Source organism: Perkinsus marinus (assembly GCF_000006405.1).
Source record: "Perkinsus marinus ATCC 50983 genomic scaffold scf_1104296951054, whole genome shotgun sequence".
Taxonomy (NCBI): domain Eukaryota; phylum Perkinsozoa; order Perkinsida; family Perkinsidae; genus Perkinsus; species Perkinsus marinus.
The window spans coordinates 217,212-232,588 of NW_003209437.1; the positions used below are offsets into that span (position 1 = coordinate 217,212).

Here is a 15,377-nt window from a genome sequence, read left to right on the forward strand (position 1 = left end):
ACGGCTCTTGCCTCTGTGATGAATCGGGTTACCTCGCTCAAAATTATCGCGGCAATGTCCTATTCGCATCTAGTGGTATCTTATGTCGGTTTAGCGTCTAAGTTGTATAAGCTCGACCGTAGAGTGATCCGGTTGTCGTTTTGGGTATCTCAAGGGTGAAATGACGACGCCTAATTCTGATTCTACGGTAGCTCATTTGTAACATGGCTACCATCAAGAGGTTCTGGAATCCAGGCCTGACCTGGTTCTGCTTCGCTCTGTTGGCTCAGAACGTGGTCTGCCTCCTTCTGCCCGGGATTGCCCCACGAGACTACAAGGAAGGAGAGGACGTCCCTCTTTCGGTCAACGAGATGACCAGTGTACGCCTCATATCAGTCGCACTACTTCCAACTGAACCTCATGGGGCCTTAGGTTCGCACGCAACTGCCCATGGACTACTTTAAGACTCATGCCACCAACTCTCAGTGCGGAGTTGTTGCTGTAAGTTTGGCATTCTCACTCTCCCAGCAGCGTCGCATGAGCGCTCATTCCGACTTGGTATTGTTCACTGTTCAGGATAAGTCAGCAGAAGTGAGCGCCAATCTTGGTGAGCTCTTGAGTGGACAGATGATGTCACCAACCAGGTAGTTTCACTCTAACATTCCAGCGTCCTCTCGGGTCTGTAAGAGCTCATATCATCACTTCGTGGTTACTCTCAGTTACAAAATCCAAATGTTGCGCCCATTGAAGTGCCAGATTGCGTGCAAAGATCAGCTCTCGCCTGAACTCAGGGACACTATCAAACAGATGATACGTGACCAGTAGGGGAAGTTCTCGCTCTTCGTGTTGAAGGTTTGTGTCGGGGCATCAGATACACCGTGAACATGAATGTTGACCGTCTCCCCGGCGCGGTCAAGTTCATGGTGAGAGATCCTCAGAAGAAGGCGAATGAGGCGGAAAACGGTAAGCTCAATATCACTAACTGCGTAGTGTCTATGTCGAGTGGTTCAGATAAGGAGAATGAAGTGTTTGTCATGAGCGGATTCCCTTTGGGAGTCCAATTGGTAGGTGTCAATTGCAACACTCATTTGTTAGTACTGCTATGATTTCAGAAGAATCAGTTCTTCCTGCACAACCACTTGAAATTCAAGTTGGAGTATCATCGTCCAGAGGACGCTGTAGATGACGGTTACTCGCTCTACAGGGTGGTCGGGTTTGAAATTGAACCCAGCAGCTTGAAGCAGTTTGTGAGGGACGGTGGTGACTCAGCGGTGTGTCACAGCGAGGGTGCCACTCTAGAGCCTCTTGACCTCGATAAGGCCGAGTCAATCACGTAGGATTCATCTCGTACACCAGGTGTGAGCTGGATTCAGATACACCTATGATGTTGAATGGACGGAGAATCCCGATAAGGAGTGGGTCACACGATGGGACATCTATCTCCAAATGTCCCCTGGATCTGGCCAAATCCACTGGTTTAGCATCATAAACTCGGTTCTCATCGCACTGTTCCTCTCTGGGATGGTTGCGATGATTCTCATCCGGACTCTTGCCCGAGATATTGCCAAGTACAACGAGCTAGTTGGGGAGATGACCGCCGAGGAGGCGCAGGAGGAGGCGGGTTGGAAAATGGTCCATGGTGACGTCTTCCGACCACCGCCTCACAGAAGGCTACTCTGTGTTTGTGTCGGGAGTGGAATACAGCTGCTGCTCATGTGTGGCTTGGTCCTCATCTTTGCGACACTGGGCTTCTTGAGCCCAGTCCACAGAGGAGCTCTATTGCAGGGCATGGTCCTGCTGTTCGCTTTCATGGGTGTTCCCGCGGGGTAGTACTTGGGTTGGAATCTCCATTCGTGCTCTTGAATATGGTTAATAATGGCTTTCAGATACGTCTCTGGGCGTCTCGGGAAAACTCTCGCACCAACGTCATCAGAGCACCATCGCAGCACCACAATGTTGACGGCCTTCGTTTACCCAGGCAAGGCTTCGTTCCTGGAATAGATGAGCTGTCTCCATCGTGTGGTTGCAGGTTCTGTGTTCGCGATGTTCTTCTTCCTCAATTTGCTGGCGTGGGCCAAGGGCTCATCAGGAGCTGTACCCTTCACCACAATGTTTGCCGTAGACTTCTGTGCTCACCCACCGCAGCAGCGCAGGTGCCAAGCTTCAGGTACTGGTTCTCTGGTTCGGGATTTCCGTCCCTCTGGTCTACCTCGGCGCAGCAGCAGCTTACAAACGAGACCCTATTGGTTTCCCTTGCCGAGTGAACTCGATCCCCCGACCAATACCACCACAGCCTTGGTTTCTGAGGCCCTGGTTGCTGTGCCTCGTCGGTGGTATCCTCCCGTTCGGTGCTGTCTTCACGGAGCTCTTCTTCATCATGAGCTCCTTATGGCAGCACCAGTTCTACTACCTCTTTGGGTTCGTCGTCCTGGTGTATCTAATCCTCATCATCACTTGTGCGGAGGTGTCGATAGCTCTGACCTATTTCCAGCTGACTGCTGAGGACTACCGTTGGTGGTGGCGCAGTTTCCTCGTGTCGGGATCGAGTGCACTCTACGTGTTCGGGTGGGTCGAGTCTTTTGCCCTTTACAACAAGCTCTCGTGCTCCTTCCCAGGTATTCGTTGATGTACCTCACTACCCGGCTCCAGATTGTGAACGTGGTTTCCATTGTGGTTTACGTGGGTTACATGGCGATGATATCCGCTGCATTCTTCCTCCTAACTGGATGTAAGCCACAGTTGCTCTCCTCTCTGCGTGTAGTGGTATCGCGTGCTGGATTTACCCAGTGACGCTCTTGCGTCCTTCTAGGGGAGTTTGATGACTTTCGTTGCAGGTATCGGATTCATTGCAACATTCTTCTTTGTTCGGGCCATATACGGCTCGATCAAGGTGGATTAGGAACAGCTTTGAGTGCTGCTATTTGAGTGCCGGTTTTTGAGAAGAGTAGTATATAGAAGTTCGAATGAACTCCCTGGGCGATCGGACTTTGCATAGAAGGTAGAGACGTGAGATCAAATATAACCTCTTGTCACTTCTCGGGGTTGCCTTTGGTTTGCATCAATGGGATGACGGGGAATGTGTGAGATGAGGCATCTTTGGAATTACTATTATTATGTTCATCGTGTGTGTGCGGACGCGCCTCTTGTTAAACTTGGGTGAGCCGAGAGTCCTCATCGTCGAGGTACGCATGACGGAGTTTGAAATGCCGTGGCGAGTCCTCATCGCGGTCCTCATACCGATGAATTGCGTTGGCGTGTATCGTGATAGCGAATTAAGCTGCCTTTGCTAATCACTACTACATGAGTTATCAGAATTCAGCCGGTGGAACAACAGCGGCCTCAGCCTCCCAGCAGAGCACAGCCGCATCCCACACGCAAATGAGTCCTTATGCTCAAACTACCCTTCAGCAGGACGTCCCACTTACTACAACCACGAATGGACAGGACGATTTCGTTGACAGGGCCAAGGACGGGCTCGCCAACCCATTGGCTCATTTCGCGGCTCAGGCTCCCCAGGTGTACAACGGGGCGAACGGCGGCTTCGGTGGTGCTCAACAGCAGCCAAACTACGTGTTTGGTGGTGATGGGGGTAACGTGCAGCAACAGGCCTATTACAACAATACAATGTAAGATAGCCTCAGCCGATAGTTCGAACCATGCTTCGTTTTCTCGAGGGGCAACTATTCGGGAAGTCGATACAACTATGGTGGATATAACGGAGGTGGCTATCCTGCATACGGGGGATATGATGCATTTGGCTATGGATATTATGAAGACCAGCTGGGCGCCAATCTGAAGGCAGTACAATGGGAAAACTACACCTTGACCGAATTCCAGAAGCACTTCTATGTTGAACATCCGCGAGTTGCTGCCATGACGCCGGAAGAAGTTGAACTTGTGAGAAGAAAATTGGATATCGAAATCATCCACGGTGTTGATGTTCCCAATCCCATCACGCATTTCGAAGAGGCCTGTCTGCCGGACTATATCATGGTGGAGATTCAGAAGGCTGGTTTCGTCAACCCTACGCCCATTCAAGTCCAGGGTTGGCCAGTTGCTCTTTGCGGTCGGGATATGGTTGGTATCGCTGAGACTGGCAGCGGTAAAACATTGGCCTTTTTACTGCCGGCTGTCGTTCATATAAACGCACAACCGTACTTGCAGAAAGGCGACGGGCCTATCGTCCTGGTCTTGGCTCCTACGAGAGAGCTCGCCTTGCAGATCAAGGAGGAATGCGATCGCTTTGGTAGCAGCTCCCGCATTTCCAATACATGCTGTTATGGTGGGGTGCCCAGAGGCCCTCAGGCCAGAATGCTCCAGAACGGTGTCGAGATATGCATTGCAACTCCGGGCCGTCTTATTGACTTCCTGGAGTCTGAGGTTACTAACTTGAGAAGGGTGACCTATCTCGTCCTTGATGAGGCAGACCGAATGCTGGATATGGGGTTTGAACCTCAGGTGAGGGTTACATGGATGCTCATGGTGCTCTCACGCCGTAGCTTCGTTGGGCGCCATACCGTCTCGCAAATTTCTCGGCTGCTCGGTCTCAGTTGGCGTATCAGGTCCGTAAGATCGTCTCCCAAATAAGACCAGACAGGCAGACTCTCATGTGGTCGGCGACTTGGCCCAAGGATGTCCAGCAACTGGCCAGAGATTTGTGCAATGAAGAACCTGTCCACGTCACCGTTGGTCGGTCAGGTCATGCCTGTCACAAGTAGGTAGCCTCTCGTGATGTATATGGTTCTGTGTCGCCATGAGTTCTTCTTCTTTAGTATCCAACAGTTCGTTGAGGTGGTTGAGGAGAACGGCAAGGCAGAACGCTTACAGGCTTTAATGCGAGCGGTTGCCTCTGCCAGTGGCGGAGTATGGGAGTCCAAGGCTCTGATTTTCACTGACACCAAACGGTGCGCTGACGACATCACCAGAGTGCTTCGCCGGGACGGCTGGCCTGCTCTCGCGATCCACGGCGACAAGAAGCAAACTGAACGTGATTGGGTGCTTGCGGAGTTTAAAACCGGCAGAATGCCAATCATGATCGCGACCGACGTGGCTAGCCGTGGGCTCGATGTGAAAGACGTGAAATATGTTATCAACTACGATTTCCCCGGCACTATCGAGGACTATGTCCATCGAATTGGGCGTAAGTATAGCACTATGTTTTCGGCTCTGTATTGTGCATGCCAGGTACTGGGCGAGCAGGTGCGCATGGTACTGCCTACAGTTTTTTTACGGCCGATAAGGCTAAGCTCGCCAAGCCTCTGATTGGTATCTTGAGAGAGGCAGCTCAGCCTGTGCCTGAGGCCCTCGAACGTCTAGCTTTCGCGAGCAATGGCATGAACGACAATGGAGGAAAAGGAAAGGGTCGCTTTGGGAAAGGAAAAGGCCCTGGAGGTTATGGAAAAGGGAAAGGGAAGGGCTCTGTAGGAAGTGGGGTTGTTGTGGTAGGATGAACGCGTCAGGGGTCATCCCTATTTTTCCCGCGTAGGATACTAGAAATACCCGTGAAAATATGAGAAAAATCAATGTTTTCCTGACATGAACTATACGGTGTGTTCTCTGTACGAACATGAGTATGATTTATGATACTGCGGACACATAATGCTCTGTTCGCAGATGCCTGTTGGAGGCACGAAGGGCAAGGGCAAAGGTGTCCCTCTGGGCAAGGGTTTCCACAGTGCTGGTGGGTTCAGAGGCGGAATGTAAATGACAGTGTGAATTAGATGTTTCTCCCGGTATGTAGTGAGGGGTGATGAGGTTGCTAGCTGTCACACTCACTTCGTTTTTATTATTTTCATCGCGTAGCCGTGTAGTTCGCTGTTGTGATGACAGCCACTTCCGAGTGCCAGTAAACGGTATTTGCTGTTCTGTGCCGAGGGTCCGCAACACAGATGAAGAACGCGAGTATATTACGTGTTCAAGTGTTGATGAAATCCCCGCACATTTTTGGGGTATTAGGAGTTTAACCGTGGGACGGCACGGTCGTGTAGCAATGACATTAGCATCTACTGTACTGTATACAACAGCCCTATCGAGCATGCTCTGAAGTTGTTTCTCGTTCTCTTACTATCGATACATCCTTCATAGGAGGATCTAACTGTCTTGACAGTCAGTTCCTGAATGCGCCATTCTGTCTGGTGGACAGCTGTGTGCGTCCCGATGTCGCCTTGTAGTAGATTTAACAAGGAGATGTTCCACAGTGAGAATGGTTGGAATATTGTGACTGCTGCACTAGCTGTCATTCTCATTGTTAATCACTACTCAAAATAGATTTCGATTTTTTTTCACTAAACCTTGAGTGGTCTTTGAGTTGAGTTTCGGTGATTCTGTGCTGCTGAGAATCGGACGTTGTACAGGGTTTTCGCCTTCTTCTAGTTGGCAGTCTCTTGATCCATGTTTGAGGTTAAGCTGATCAACGAGTCCAAGGCTGATGAGAGCGTCTACTCTGCAAACCCCAGTGCTGTTGGTTACCTCTTGGCTGCAGCCCACGATGGTGACGTAGGGGCGATGCGCCAGGTCCTGAGCGAGTATCCGAGTTTAACCGTCAACAGCTGTGACTGTGACAAACGCACACCACTACATCTGGCGGCTGCGGGTGGTCATGCTGAAGCTGTGGAATTCCTTCTGGACGAAGGAGCCGTCTTAAGTCCCGACAGGATGGGTATGTTGGCCCTTCATGATGCCGTCATGAACAACAACGCAGTTGAGATTCGTTCAATGCTCGCCGAAGCCGACCTGAAGTGTCCTGGTGGGGTTTGTTATCTGCCTCCAGAGAAGGCCCAGATGCTCAGGAACGCTGACGTATCTGAGGGCGTGGTCATGAGCCTCACTACTGAGGAAGTGGAGACGAAGATGACGCAAGTTTTCTCCATCATATCTAAGGAAGAGGTGTTTGCTCCTGCCCGCCTTTGGTTCGAGATCCAGTATTATTTCACGGAGCTCGGACTTCACCCGAAATACTTTATGCATTGCACCAGCGCTCAGATCGCGAGGCACATACACTGTCTGATGGCTGCTAAAAAAGTAGCTGAGTCCACTGGGTCCTCCAATATCCACTTCGAGATTGAGGACGAGCAGTCTGGTTTCTTCCTCACTACCATCGATGATCACCACGTGACGCCTACTGAAAGATTACTGGCGGACTATCTCGCTAACTCCAGTAGTGGCGAGTCGTTTTCTGTCATTTTTATCAAGTCTGAGAATCCCCCAGTCGTTGACGGTAACGCCCCGTTGGGAGTATTCATGGTTGATAAGACTAGGTTTGAAACTCACGTTGGTGTTGGTGATGTTGCTGAAGAAGAAGACCTGCAACTGGTTGCGTCGCCATTTTTCCTCCAGCGCAAATCATTAGACTCTCAGAAGCTGTACCAGAACTTGGTGCATGAGATCATGAGGACCAGAAATGCTGCGGTCAAGCTCATCAAGGCCCCGGATCACATGGTGCGTCAGAAGGGGAGCCATGTCCTACAATTCGCTCTCTACGACGTTGAGAGGAAGGGCAAGGTCTTCTTCTCAGAGTTCAGCGAGTGCTTGCGTGCTCACGGAGTCATTCCACAGCGGATGTACATCGAGTCGTTCGCTAATGGTGTCGTGGCTTACCACTGCTACTTGGGGCCCGAGCACAGTCCTGAGAAGTTGCAAGACTTGGTCAAGACACTCCGGTATGTCAGCCATTTCAAGCACAGCCCCAAGGGTTCCGCGCTAGTCTGGGAGCTTGTTCTGAAGAAGCAAATAACGCCAGCCCAAGCGGTGTTCTTCGTCACCGCGGTCAAGTTCATCTTCACTTTTTTCCCAAAGAGACGGCGGAATATTTGACTCTGGCAGAGTTCACTAAGGCGAATGCTGAGATGAAACGCAAGCTGGACGATCTCTTCTTGCAAACCATGTCGAATGCTATCACGTTTGAGAGGATCTACGATACACTGGTATCTCACTACGAGCTGGCGTGTCTGATCTATGAAGACTTCAAGAAGGTCGCTAAAGGTGAATGCGAGCCCTTTTACAACACTGCTCTGGCCGGGAAGATCGACGATGAGGTGGCGCATAGGTTGGAAGCAAAGATCCTCAAGACTGCATTGCAGCTCACTGCGCATTTGCGTATGACCAATTTTTTCAAGGTTGGTACAGCGGCAGCAATAGCCATGAGATTTGATGGCACGTTGCTTGTAGATCGTCCGCGGTCTCTTTTCCCGGTGGTCCCTCACGGTATCTACATGGTTACTGGCCGTGGTTTCTATGGGTTTCACATCAGATTCCGCGACATTGCTCGAGGTGGTATCCGTATGATACGCTCGGCTAGTAGGCAGGTGTACAGCAGGAACGCCTCCTCTCTGTTGGAAGAGAACTACAATTTGGCTCTCACCCAACATCTCAAGAACAAGGACATTCCTGAGGGGGGGTCCAAGGGTACCATACTTCTCGACCTCGATGACCAGAATCTCGGTACGAACGGTCGTGACTCCTTCAACAAGTATATCGATGCCCTATTGGACTGCATGATGCCTCAACAGACTGGTATCTACTCACACTTGCCGACTCCCGAGATTCTGTTCTTCGGTCCCGACGAGAATACTGCCGGGTTTATGGACATGGGTGCTTACCGAGCTAAGGCCAGAGGCTATCCTTATTGGAAAGCTCTCACTACCGGCAAATCGACGAAGCTTGGTGGAGTCCCTCATGATCGATATGGTATGACAACCAACAGCGTTCACCAGTATGTTGTGGAGCTACTTCAACTGCTCGGGGTCGACGAGACCCAAATTACTAAGGTTCAAACTGGTGGACCAGATGGAGATTTGGGGTCCAATGAGATTCTCATTGCTAAGGACAAGACTGTTGCTGTGGTGGATGGTTCCGGCGTTGCCTACGATCCCAACGGCCTGGATCGCGAAGAGTTAGTCCGCTTAGCGCACTTGCGCATACCGATCGGTAACTTTAACAAGGACAAGCTGTCTGATGATAAGAAGGCTTTCTTGTATAACATAACCGATAAGAACATCGATCTGCCCAACGGCGAGCACTTCAAAACTGGAGTTGAGCTGCGCAATGTTTTCCCCCTGCTCGAATATTGCGCTGGAGACCTCTTCGTACCGTGCGGTGGCCGACCGGCTACCGTGAACATGAGTAATATTCATACCATGTTCAACTACCAAAAGGAGCCCAAGTTCAAGTATATCGTCGAGGGTGCCAATTTATTCTTCACGGATGATGCACGTCGTGTGTTGGAGGAAGCTGGAGTGCACTTATTCAAGGACGCCTCGACTAACAAGGGTGGGGTGACCTCGAGCAGCTTGGAGGTCTTCGCTGCGCTATGTATGGATCCTAAGGAGCATGATCAGCTGCTGACCATCCCCGACTCTACTCTGCCACCACCCGAATTCTATCAGCAGTATGTGAGCGAGATCTTGGCTGTCATTCAGCACAATGCTTCGATGGAGTTTAGCGCTATCTGGAAAGCAAATCACGAGACTCTGGCTGCGGATGGCGATGGATATGTTTTGAAGATAGATGCCACTCAGCTACTCTCTAAGAAGATCAACAGTTTGAAGGAGTACACGATGAAGGTCTTCAGTGAGAAGAATCCCGAAAACGACTGGTTGGTTCGTGCTGTTCTCCGCCGCGCCATCCCCCGCTTGTTGTTGGTCCACTGTGGAATCGATAAGATATTGGGGAGGGTCCCTGAGGCCTATATTCTCGCCGTCTGTGCTACTTGGATAGCGAATACGTTCGTCTACAAGTATGGCTTGGAGGCCAGTGAGTTTGCCTTCTATCAGTTCATGCACAACCTCGAGGAAAATGCGCAGGGAGAAACGACACCTACTACTATGGCGTCGAGGAAGAGTGTTCCCTCAACGGGGCTCTTGTGATCGCTACGATCAGTTTAGTTAGTAGATCGTAATATATCTTCATGATAGTAGTCGTTTTACTTGGCTGAACTAGAACCAAACAGGGCATTCTTTGATATCTATATTTGTATGACAGCGAGTAGCGATTTTTTCTATGGCGGATTGAGATTGTGTTTTCTCAGTGTCTCAGGGATAATAGGCAAGTTAGGATTCCTTGGGGAAGGTAGAGATTCGCGAGCGGCGTTTGTAAGATTTTGCCATGTAGCAGAAAGGAGCGGACTGTTTAATGTATAATCATATAAGGGAGAGTTATGGACAGGACTATTATCTAGTTTATCGTGGCTTCCTGGGTAGTGAATTGACCTCCTTGTGCATTGATAATTGAGCAAGTCCTTTATTCGATTAGTATACTCGAGTTGTGGATACCCATGAATATGCACAGTGTTTTCCTCCGTTCACTGCTTGTGGGAAACGGATTCCGAGTCCAACGTGAATGTAACGTGAATGTAGTTTCATTAGTAGCTACTACTAAGAGACGCGGCATGGGAAGCCATGATGGACTCTACGTCTCCCAGGGCGAATAACTCTCAACATGAGAGTCTTGGGTGCTTCGTACATAGTATACTCAGATCAATGCAAGTCAAACTATTTATGCACACGCATGCCTTATCGCCACATACATTCTGTAGTTCACGATTTGTACTGCTGCTAGTCGACCTGCCCTAACTCTCACGCCGGCCCTTGGTCAACGACATGCGCAAGGTGAGAGGTTTTAGTGACAACAAGGAACACACTCTAGGTTACAAGAAACTCACGAGTCCCCCTTGGGATCGTCGAAGAATAACTTGGATGGATCAATGGAACCGGATTTCACTTCAGAACTCGCACAAGCCCCGTGTCGCCCTCTTCTCCTTTCAACCGCCAGTAGTTTCTTCTGGAGTTTGGCCGCTTTTCTCATCTTACGGTTGGCAAGTCCGCGACCGCCTGACATAATGACGTACACTCAGCACGAGAATTGGTCAGCTCTCACGCTTCTTCTCCCCTGTAATCTGGGAACCCTGGATTCTGATCGCTAAGAAATCCGCGCTCTCCAAGTCACCGGCAACTGGCAACCCTTCTTGGTCGCTCAGTGTGGTGAGAGGTTCCTCGTCGGCATAAGGAACGGCTGCTAGTTCCTCATGGGTAAAATGTTCTTCACCGATGTTCCAATGACATCTATCCAATCCCTCTTCCAGTTCTACTGAGACACCAGTATTGCTAGCATCTTGAGAACATTCGCAGCCCACCTTGACTCGAATCTCGAGAACCATGACCTCTCCGAAAGATCGGCCCTTCCTGGTTCGCCGTTGAGTAGCCCAGTCCCCGGCGACCGTGATTCGGGTTGGCATGGACTGTATGATCCTCGGCATTCGGCACCTGAAAATTTAGAGAACTGATCGTTTCTGATCGTCGTCGGCCGGCTCTCACGTAGCCCATCCGGATGAGTAGATCTGCGCCAGGTCCATAGCGTTTCTTCAACTGATTCTGGTAATCATACCATTTGTTCCCATAGCGTTCCGACGAGGAAGTAGAGTCGTGTTGATGATCCCCATTCTGAGTCATTATCGACGCCTGCCACGATGGCCTCAACCATTTGCATGAAACTCGATACGGAATGCAACCCATTCAATTCCAACAGAGAAACCACTTCGAGGTGACCAGGAATAAATTCGGCTTAACCCGAGCTGAATGAATGGTACTCTTTCTCTTACAGTGTAACATATGATACAGCAAGACGGTAGACCAGCACAGTGAGAAACAAGAAATCAATTTATTCCAGCTCGTGACTAGAGCAGTTGGCCTCCTGGTAACGGAGGATAGCATCTTTCACGCATTCATACGTCACAAAAGTACACCACTGCGCCGGCATCACGCGGACCTGAGGGGGCGCAGTTCCATCGCTTCTATGGCTGCGACAGACGACTGAGCTTACCAAAGAAACGAAAACGCCTCGATAGAAACCGAATACACCGTCCTTGGCGAGTATACTGAAGATAGAGATATAGAGCGCGAGGATTGAGCTAACTGAGCTTACCTGCGAATGGAGTTCCAAATATTGTCGTACTTGTATCCCCTCACTCCAGCATCTCGCATCCGTACCGTCAACACGGCGATTGGATTCGTAATCATCTGATGAGGAAGAGATTGAAGTAATACCGACATCAGCTGGACAAGAATTTCTCCACATTTGCATGTGACTGAATAAAGGGCTATGGAGCTTGCCTACCATTGATGCTGACTTAGCAATGGTAGTTGCGAGCATGGTATCTGCCGGACTCAGTTGCTCTTGACCGTGATATAATTTCAGTTTGGACCTAGGAGTTCCCTCAAAGAAGAAGGCGAAATTAGCGCCACACACTACCGCATCGCTTCGTAAACCATGAATTGTATAGCACCTTGAGTGCATCCCCATAGCCCAGGTGTCTGAATAAAGGCGATAAACGACTCAGACACGAAGAGACTACCCTTTACCAATCCCCTGTAGAAGCCAGAGAGACCCTCTGACCGATACAGTGCTCGGATGCAGCTAGCAGTCCCACCAGGATACACTCCGAGTTGGACGTTAAGCTTGACGACCCATAGCGGACACAGCAACGCTTGTACCTACGAGTATTCTAGGCATTTACATTGACATGATATTCGAAGCCTGTTAGCAGTGTCGGAAACTATCTTCGTTTTCCCCCGCTGAGTTGAGGACTTTCCTCTTTAATTAGAAGTAAGAAAGTTCACACACGGCTTAGGGTAGAAGTGTCCAGAAACCAATAAGACATTCCCAGAATTTCCTCGGCAATTTCATATTGTCACCAGCACATGCAGTTGACCATGTGCATGTTTTCCCACATTGCCTGCTAGCCGCAGGAGATCGTTCAAACTGCTCACCGAGAGCATGCCATAATCTCAGGTGGGATCTATTTCCAAACGAACACGAAACATGTTATTACCGCACAGCCAGCTGCAAAGGCGCTAACGAGGTGGTTCCATGCAGGCGAGAGGCTCAGGGGATTAGCTGTCTTCAACACATTATAACTGGAGGCAACTCACTTAGGCCATATCCCGCAATTGCTATCTACTCACCCGTAAAAATACTGACCCCAGGCGAGTGATGCCCCGGTGAGACTGATGCCTGTATAAGCGAGACTAATCAAGGCGGAGCGATGAGCTGAACGGGGCCCTACCAAATCCCTTATAGAGGCTCGCACGAAGACCTTCCCGCCGCACAACGTCCGTGAAGATAGTCCGCAAGTTGGGCCGACCCATTCCGTTGTGATGCCGCTGCGTATGCACCTTCACCAGTTCAAGCGGATACAGAGCAGCTGTAGCACCTGGAACGAGACGGACATTGGTGAACTCATAACGATGCTCATAGTGTTACACAAGCCACTGAGGAAGCCAGCAACTGCATGGGCATTGACTTGGCATGCATGTGCTGTTACAGTCGACGACATTACCGCTCCGATGCCCGCGATCGGCCCCGAATGACCTTCGCCGCCAGAAAACTCGAAGCGTAGTGGAGACGGCCAATACGGCATTAACGCAGTAAAACAACGAGTGGATTCGAATCTCGATCCCGTACGCAGTTCCGTGAGGACTCAGCTACCGTCCCGACATGATGCAAAGTAACGATTGGGATGGTAGAATCTTCTCCCCAGGCTCTTTTTCCTTCATGATGAAAGTTCTATCAGAAAACTGTTGGATTTTTGCCGCCAGCGCAGCCCCAAATATATCATCTCCCACCGCAATAGTAGCTACAGGCTCCGTGCGGACGATATTTGACCTCACCACCCAGGCTGTGTCGCCATCTTCCGAGAGCTACGCCTACATGTCCGACCACGGACCTATTTGGCGTCTTCCCCTGGCTAATTATCACTACTCCCGATAAGACATATTTGTCAATATGTTTCGTATCCAATGGATAAACGAATGCTGTATGGCAGGTGTAGTCGCCCCCATACTACCTGTCAAGAACGAATACACAACAACATCAAGATCAGCTCTGCTGCGATATGCATATATCCAGCGTAATTGGGATTGCCAACCCGCGTACTAAACATATGCCACCAGTAGGGCCCTGCTACCGGTCATCGAAGAAATTGTTACGTCGGCTAACACAACCAGAACAGAAAAAATCTTCATCATTGCCATCCCTACACATCTCTGCTCAGGGCTCGCTCTGAGACGGCGCAGACGCCTTATGCATGGTCGTATCGTTAACACAATACTTAGCGAGAGCCGCCGGTGATAACGATATGTATCTACCAGTGCCACACACCGCTATGAGAACAACAGCAGAGGCAAAGACGTGTCCATCACCGTCGACAAGGTTCCCCTCTGAGCCATGATGAACTTCCGATGGGAGCGATAAGCCTGGGCTGCGCTATCACGTGGATTGGTGGAGAACAAACGCAACACAGAGTATCCTCTAACCTCACAAAGTCGTACTCATACAATATTCCACTTTCATGCATGCGTACATCACATGCGACTATGGATTGCGTTTCTGTTATTGAACATGATGCTTCCCATGGCATTCGCGTCTTATGCTGCGCGACCAATAGCCGTGATATTCTTGATAATACAGGAACGGGTGTATACGTTGCGCCAGTTCCCGAGAGAGTGCACGAGATAGAGAAGTTGTTTGACTTCAAACTACCTCCAAGTTTTCCGACAAGGGTTCCCGCTCAAGGTATCCTCTAGGAGCAACTCATCAAGCATCTCCCGGGATCTCCCCCCCGCATATCAACCGATCAGGATGGTGAGTATGCACGGCAAAAGGCTGTATCAGATTTCGCCAACTCAGAAATCGCCAAAATGACGCCAAACAGATTCGCAGGCCTAATGACAGGAATTATAGGTGATACCAGTGTTGGAACAGATTACAACAATGTGATGAAATACGTTACTCTACAACTGATTTGGACTAAGATTTGGTGGATTCTGCAAAATTCAACAGATGTGCAGTAATCTGCGTGTTGTTCTCATTCCGCCAACTTCAGTATTGGCAATAACTGCACATAGACAGCTCCCGCCAAGTTGGTCTTCTGCACAAGAATTGCCAAGCAGGTGATTTTAGGGTTGCGAAATATGGGTCGACCAGCGCGCGCCCTGGCTATCGACTCTCATTTTTATGGGGCACGCATGAGCACATGCCTGTTTTGGTGCCCCCAAATCTGTGGTGTCCAGCACTCCCACATGAACCCGAATGCGTCTACGTCGCGTGGTAGAGGCCACCGTAAGGTGACTCGAAATTCGGGCAACCGAACGCGAAGACCCACCCTTGTTAGCCCTCGTCTGGCACGTATACGGGGGAGGCTTTGCAGAAGGAGACGTCGTCCAGCAGGCAGGCCTCTTCGGAAACGGAGAACGTCGTATACGATCATGTCCCTTAATATATGACATATATTATATGTGGCTTTTCTTCATCATCTCTCATCATCTAGTATGCCCCGAGTCGGGGCCCCGACGTAATGTGCCTTCAAGAACTATGCATGCCTCAGCCTGTCCATCTAATATTGTGAC

The 15,377-nt window shown here is 50.1% G+C and overlaps 6 protein-coding genes across 6 annotated transcripts; 4 read left to right on the forward strand and 2 right to left on the reverse strand.

Moving 5' to 3' along the window:
* The first annotated feature begins 196 nt into the window (after positions 1 to 196).
* On the forward strand, positions 197 to 3,014 carry Pmar_PMAR008774 (Endosomal P24A protein precursor, putative). The gene is made up of 13 exons (XM_002777793.1): positions 197 to 359; positions 412 to 480; positions 556 to 623; positions 699 to 800; positions 851 to 942; positions 991 to 1,043; positions 1,092 to 1,312; positions 1,353 to 1,805; positions 1,866 to 1,957; positions 2,009 to 2,097; positions 2,147 to 2,544; positions 2,595 to 2,707; positions 2,814 to 3,014. The coding sequence occupies exons 1-13, from the start codon at positions 204 to 206 to the stop codon at positions 2,876 to 2,878; spliced, it is 1,971 nt and encodes a 656-aa protein (XP_002777839.1). The 5' UTR covers positions 197 to 203; the 3' UTR covers positions 2,879 to 3,014.
* Positions 3,015 to 3,357: 343 nt separating this feature from the next.
* On the forward strand, positions 3,358 to 5,682 carry Pmar_PMAR008775 (RNA helicase, putative; the record flags this gene model as incomplete). Its single annotated transcript, XM_002777794.1, has 6 exons — positions 3,358 to 3,605; positions 3,654 to 4,437; positions 4,542 to 4,693; positions 4,752 to 5,119; positions 5,164 to 5,399; positions 5,593 to 5,682. The coding sequence occupies 6 exons, from the start codon at positions 3,358 to 3,360 to the stop codon at positions 5,680 to 5,682; spliced, it is 1,878 nt and encodes a 625-aa protein (XP_002777840.1).
* A 687-nt stretch (positions 5,683 to 6,369) lies between these two features.
* On the forward strand, positions 6,370 to 7,791 carry Pmar_PMAR008776 (hypothetical protein; the record flags this gene model as incomplete). Its single annotated transcript, XM_002777795.1, has 1 exon — positions 6,370 to 7,791. The coding sequence occupies one exon, from the start codon at positions 6,370 to 6,372 to the stop codon at positions 7,789 to 7,791; it is 1,422 nt and encodes a 473-aa protein (XP_002777841.1).
* Positions 7,792 to 7,823: 32 nt separating this feature from the next.
* Pmar_PMAR008777 (NAD-specific glutamate dehydrogenase, putative) lies at positions 7,824 to 9,842 on the forward strand (the record flags this gene model as incomplete). Its single annotated transcript, XM_002777796.1, has 1 exon — positions 7,824 to 9,842. The coding sequence occupies one exon, from the start codon at positions 7,824 to 7,826 to the stop codon at positions 9,840 to 9,842; it is 2,019 nt and encodes a 672-aa protein (XP_002777842.1).
* A 781-nt stretch (positions 9,843 to 10,623) lies between these two features.
* On the reverse strand, positions 10,624 to 11,423 carry Pmar_PMAR008778 (hypothetical protein; the record flags this gene model as incomplete). The annotated part of the gene is made up of 4 exons (XM_002777797.1): positions 10,624 to 10,805; positions 10,852 to 11,058; positions 11,108 to 11,237; positions 11,289 to 11,423. The coding sequence occupies 4 exons, from the start codon at positions 11,421 to 11,423 to the stop codon at positions 10,633 to 10,635; spliced, it is 645 nt and encodes a 214-aa protein (XP_002777843.1). The 3' UTR covers positions 10,624 to 10,632.
* Positions 11,424 to 11,516: 93 nt separating this feature from the next.
* On the reverse strand, positions 11,517 to 13,404 carry Pmar_PMAR008779 (conserved hypothetical protein). The gene is made up of 10 exons (XM_002777798.1): positions 13,234 to 13,404; positions 13,037 to 13,183; positions 12,936 to 12,984; positions 12,803 to 12,887; positions 12,333 to 12,464; positions 12,223 to 12,284; positions 12,088 to 12,175; positions 11,896 to 11,990; positions 11,794 to 11,848; positions 11,517 to 11,739 (listed from the first exon to the last, which is right to left on the reverse strand). The coding sequence occupies exons 1-10, from the start codon at positions 13,388 to 13,390 to the stop codon at positions 11,632 to 11,634; spliced, it is 978 nt and encodes a 325-aa protein (XP_002777844.1). The 5' UTR covers positions 13,391 to 13,404; the 3' UTR covers positions 11,517 to 11,631.
* Between the last annotated feature and the right edge of the window lie 1,973 nt (positions 13,405 to 15,377).

What these genes read in the sequence shown, in the direction of transcription:
- Pmar_PMAR008774 (XM_002777793.1), top strand. Translation starts at nt 204, where the DNA reads ATGGCTACCATCAAGAGGTTCTGGAATCCAGGCCTGACCTGGTTCTGC. An exon ending in TCCCTTTGGGAGTCCAATTG is followed by an intron (nt 1,044 to 1,091) that starts GTAGGTGTCAAT and finishes CTATGATTTCAG; the next exon opens with AAGAATCAGTTCTTCCTGCA. An exon ending in AGTGCACTCTACGTGTTCGG is followed by an intron (nt 2,545 to 2,594) that starts GTGGGTCGAGTC and finishes GCTCCTTCCCAG; the next exon opens with GTATTCGTTGATGTACCTCA.
- Pmar_PMAR008779 (XM_002777798.1), bottom strand. Translation starts at nt 13,390, where the DNA reads ATGCCGTATTGGCCGTCTCCACTACGCTTCGAGTTTTCTGGCGGCGAA. An exon ending in GAGCCTCTATAAGGGATTTG is followed by an intron (nt 12,985 to 13,036) that starts GTAGGGCCCCGT and finishes TCGCTTATACAG; the next exon opens with GCATCAGTCTCACCGGGGCA. An exon ending in GAGGCGTTTTCGTTTCTTTG is followed by an intron (nt 11,740 to 11,793) that starts GTAAGCTCAGTC and finishes GCGCCCCCTCAG; the next exon opens with GTCCGCGTGATGCCGGCGCA.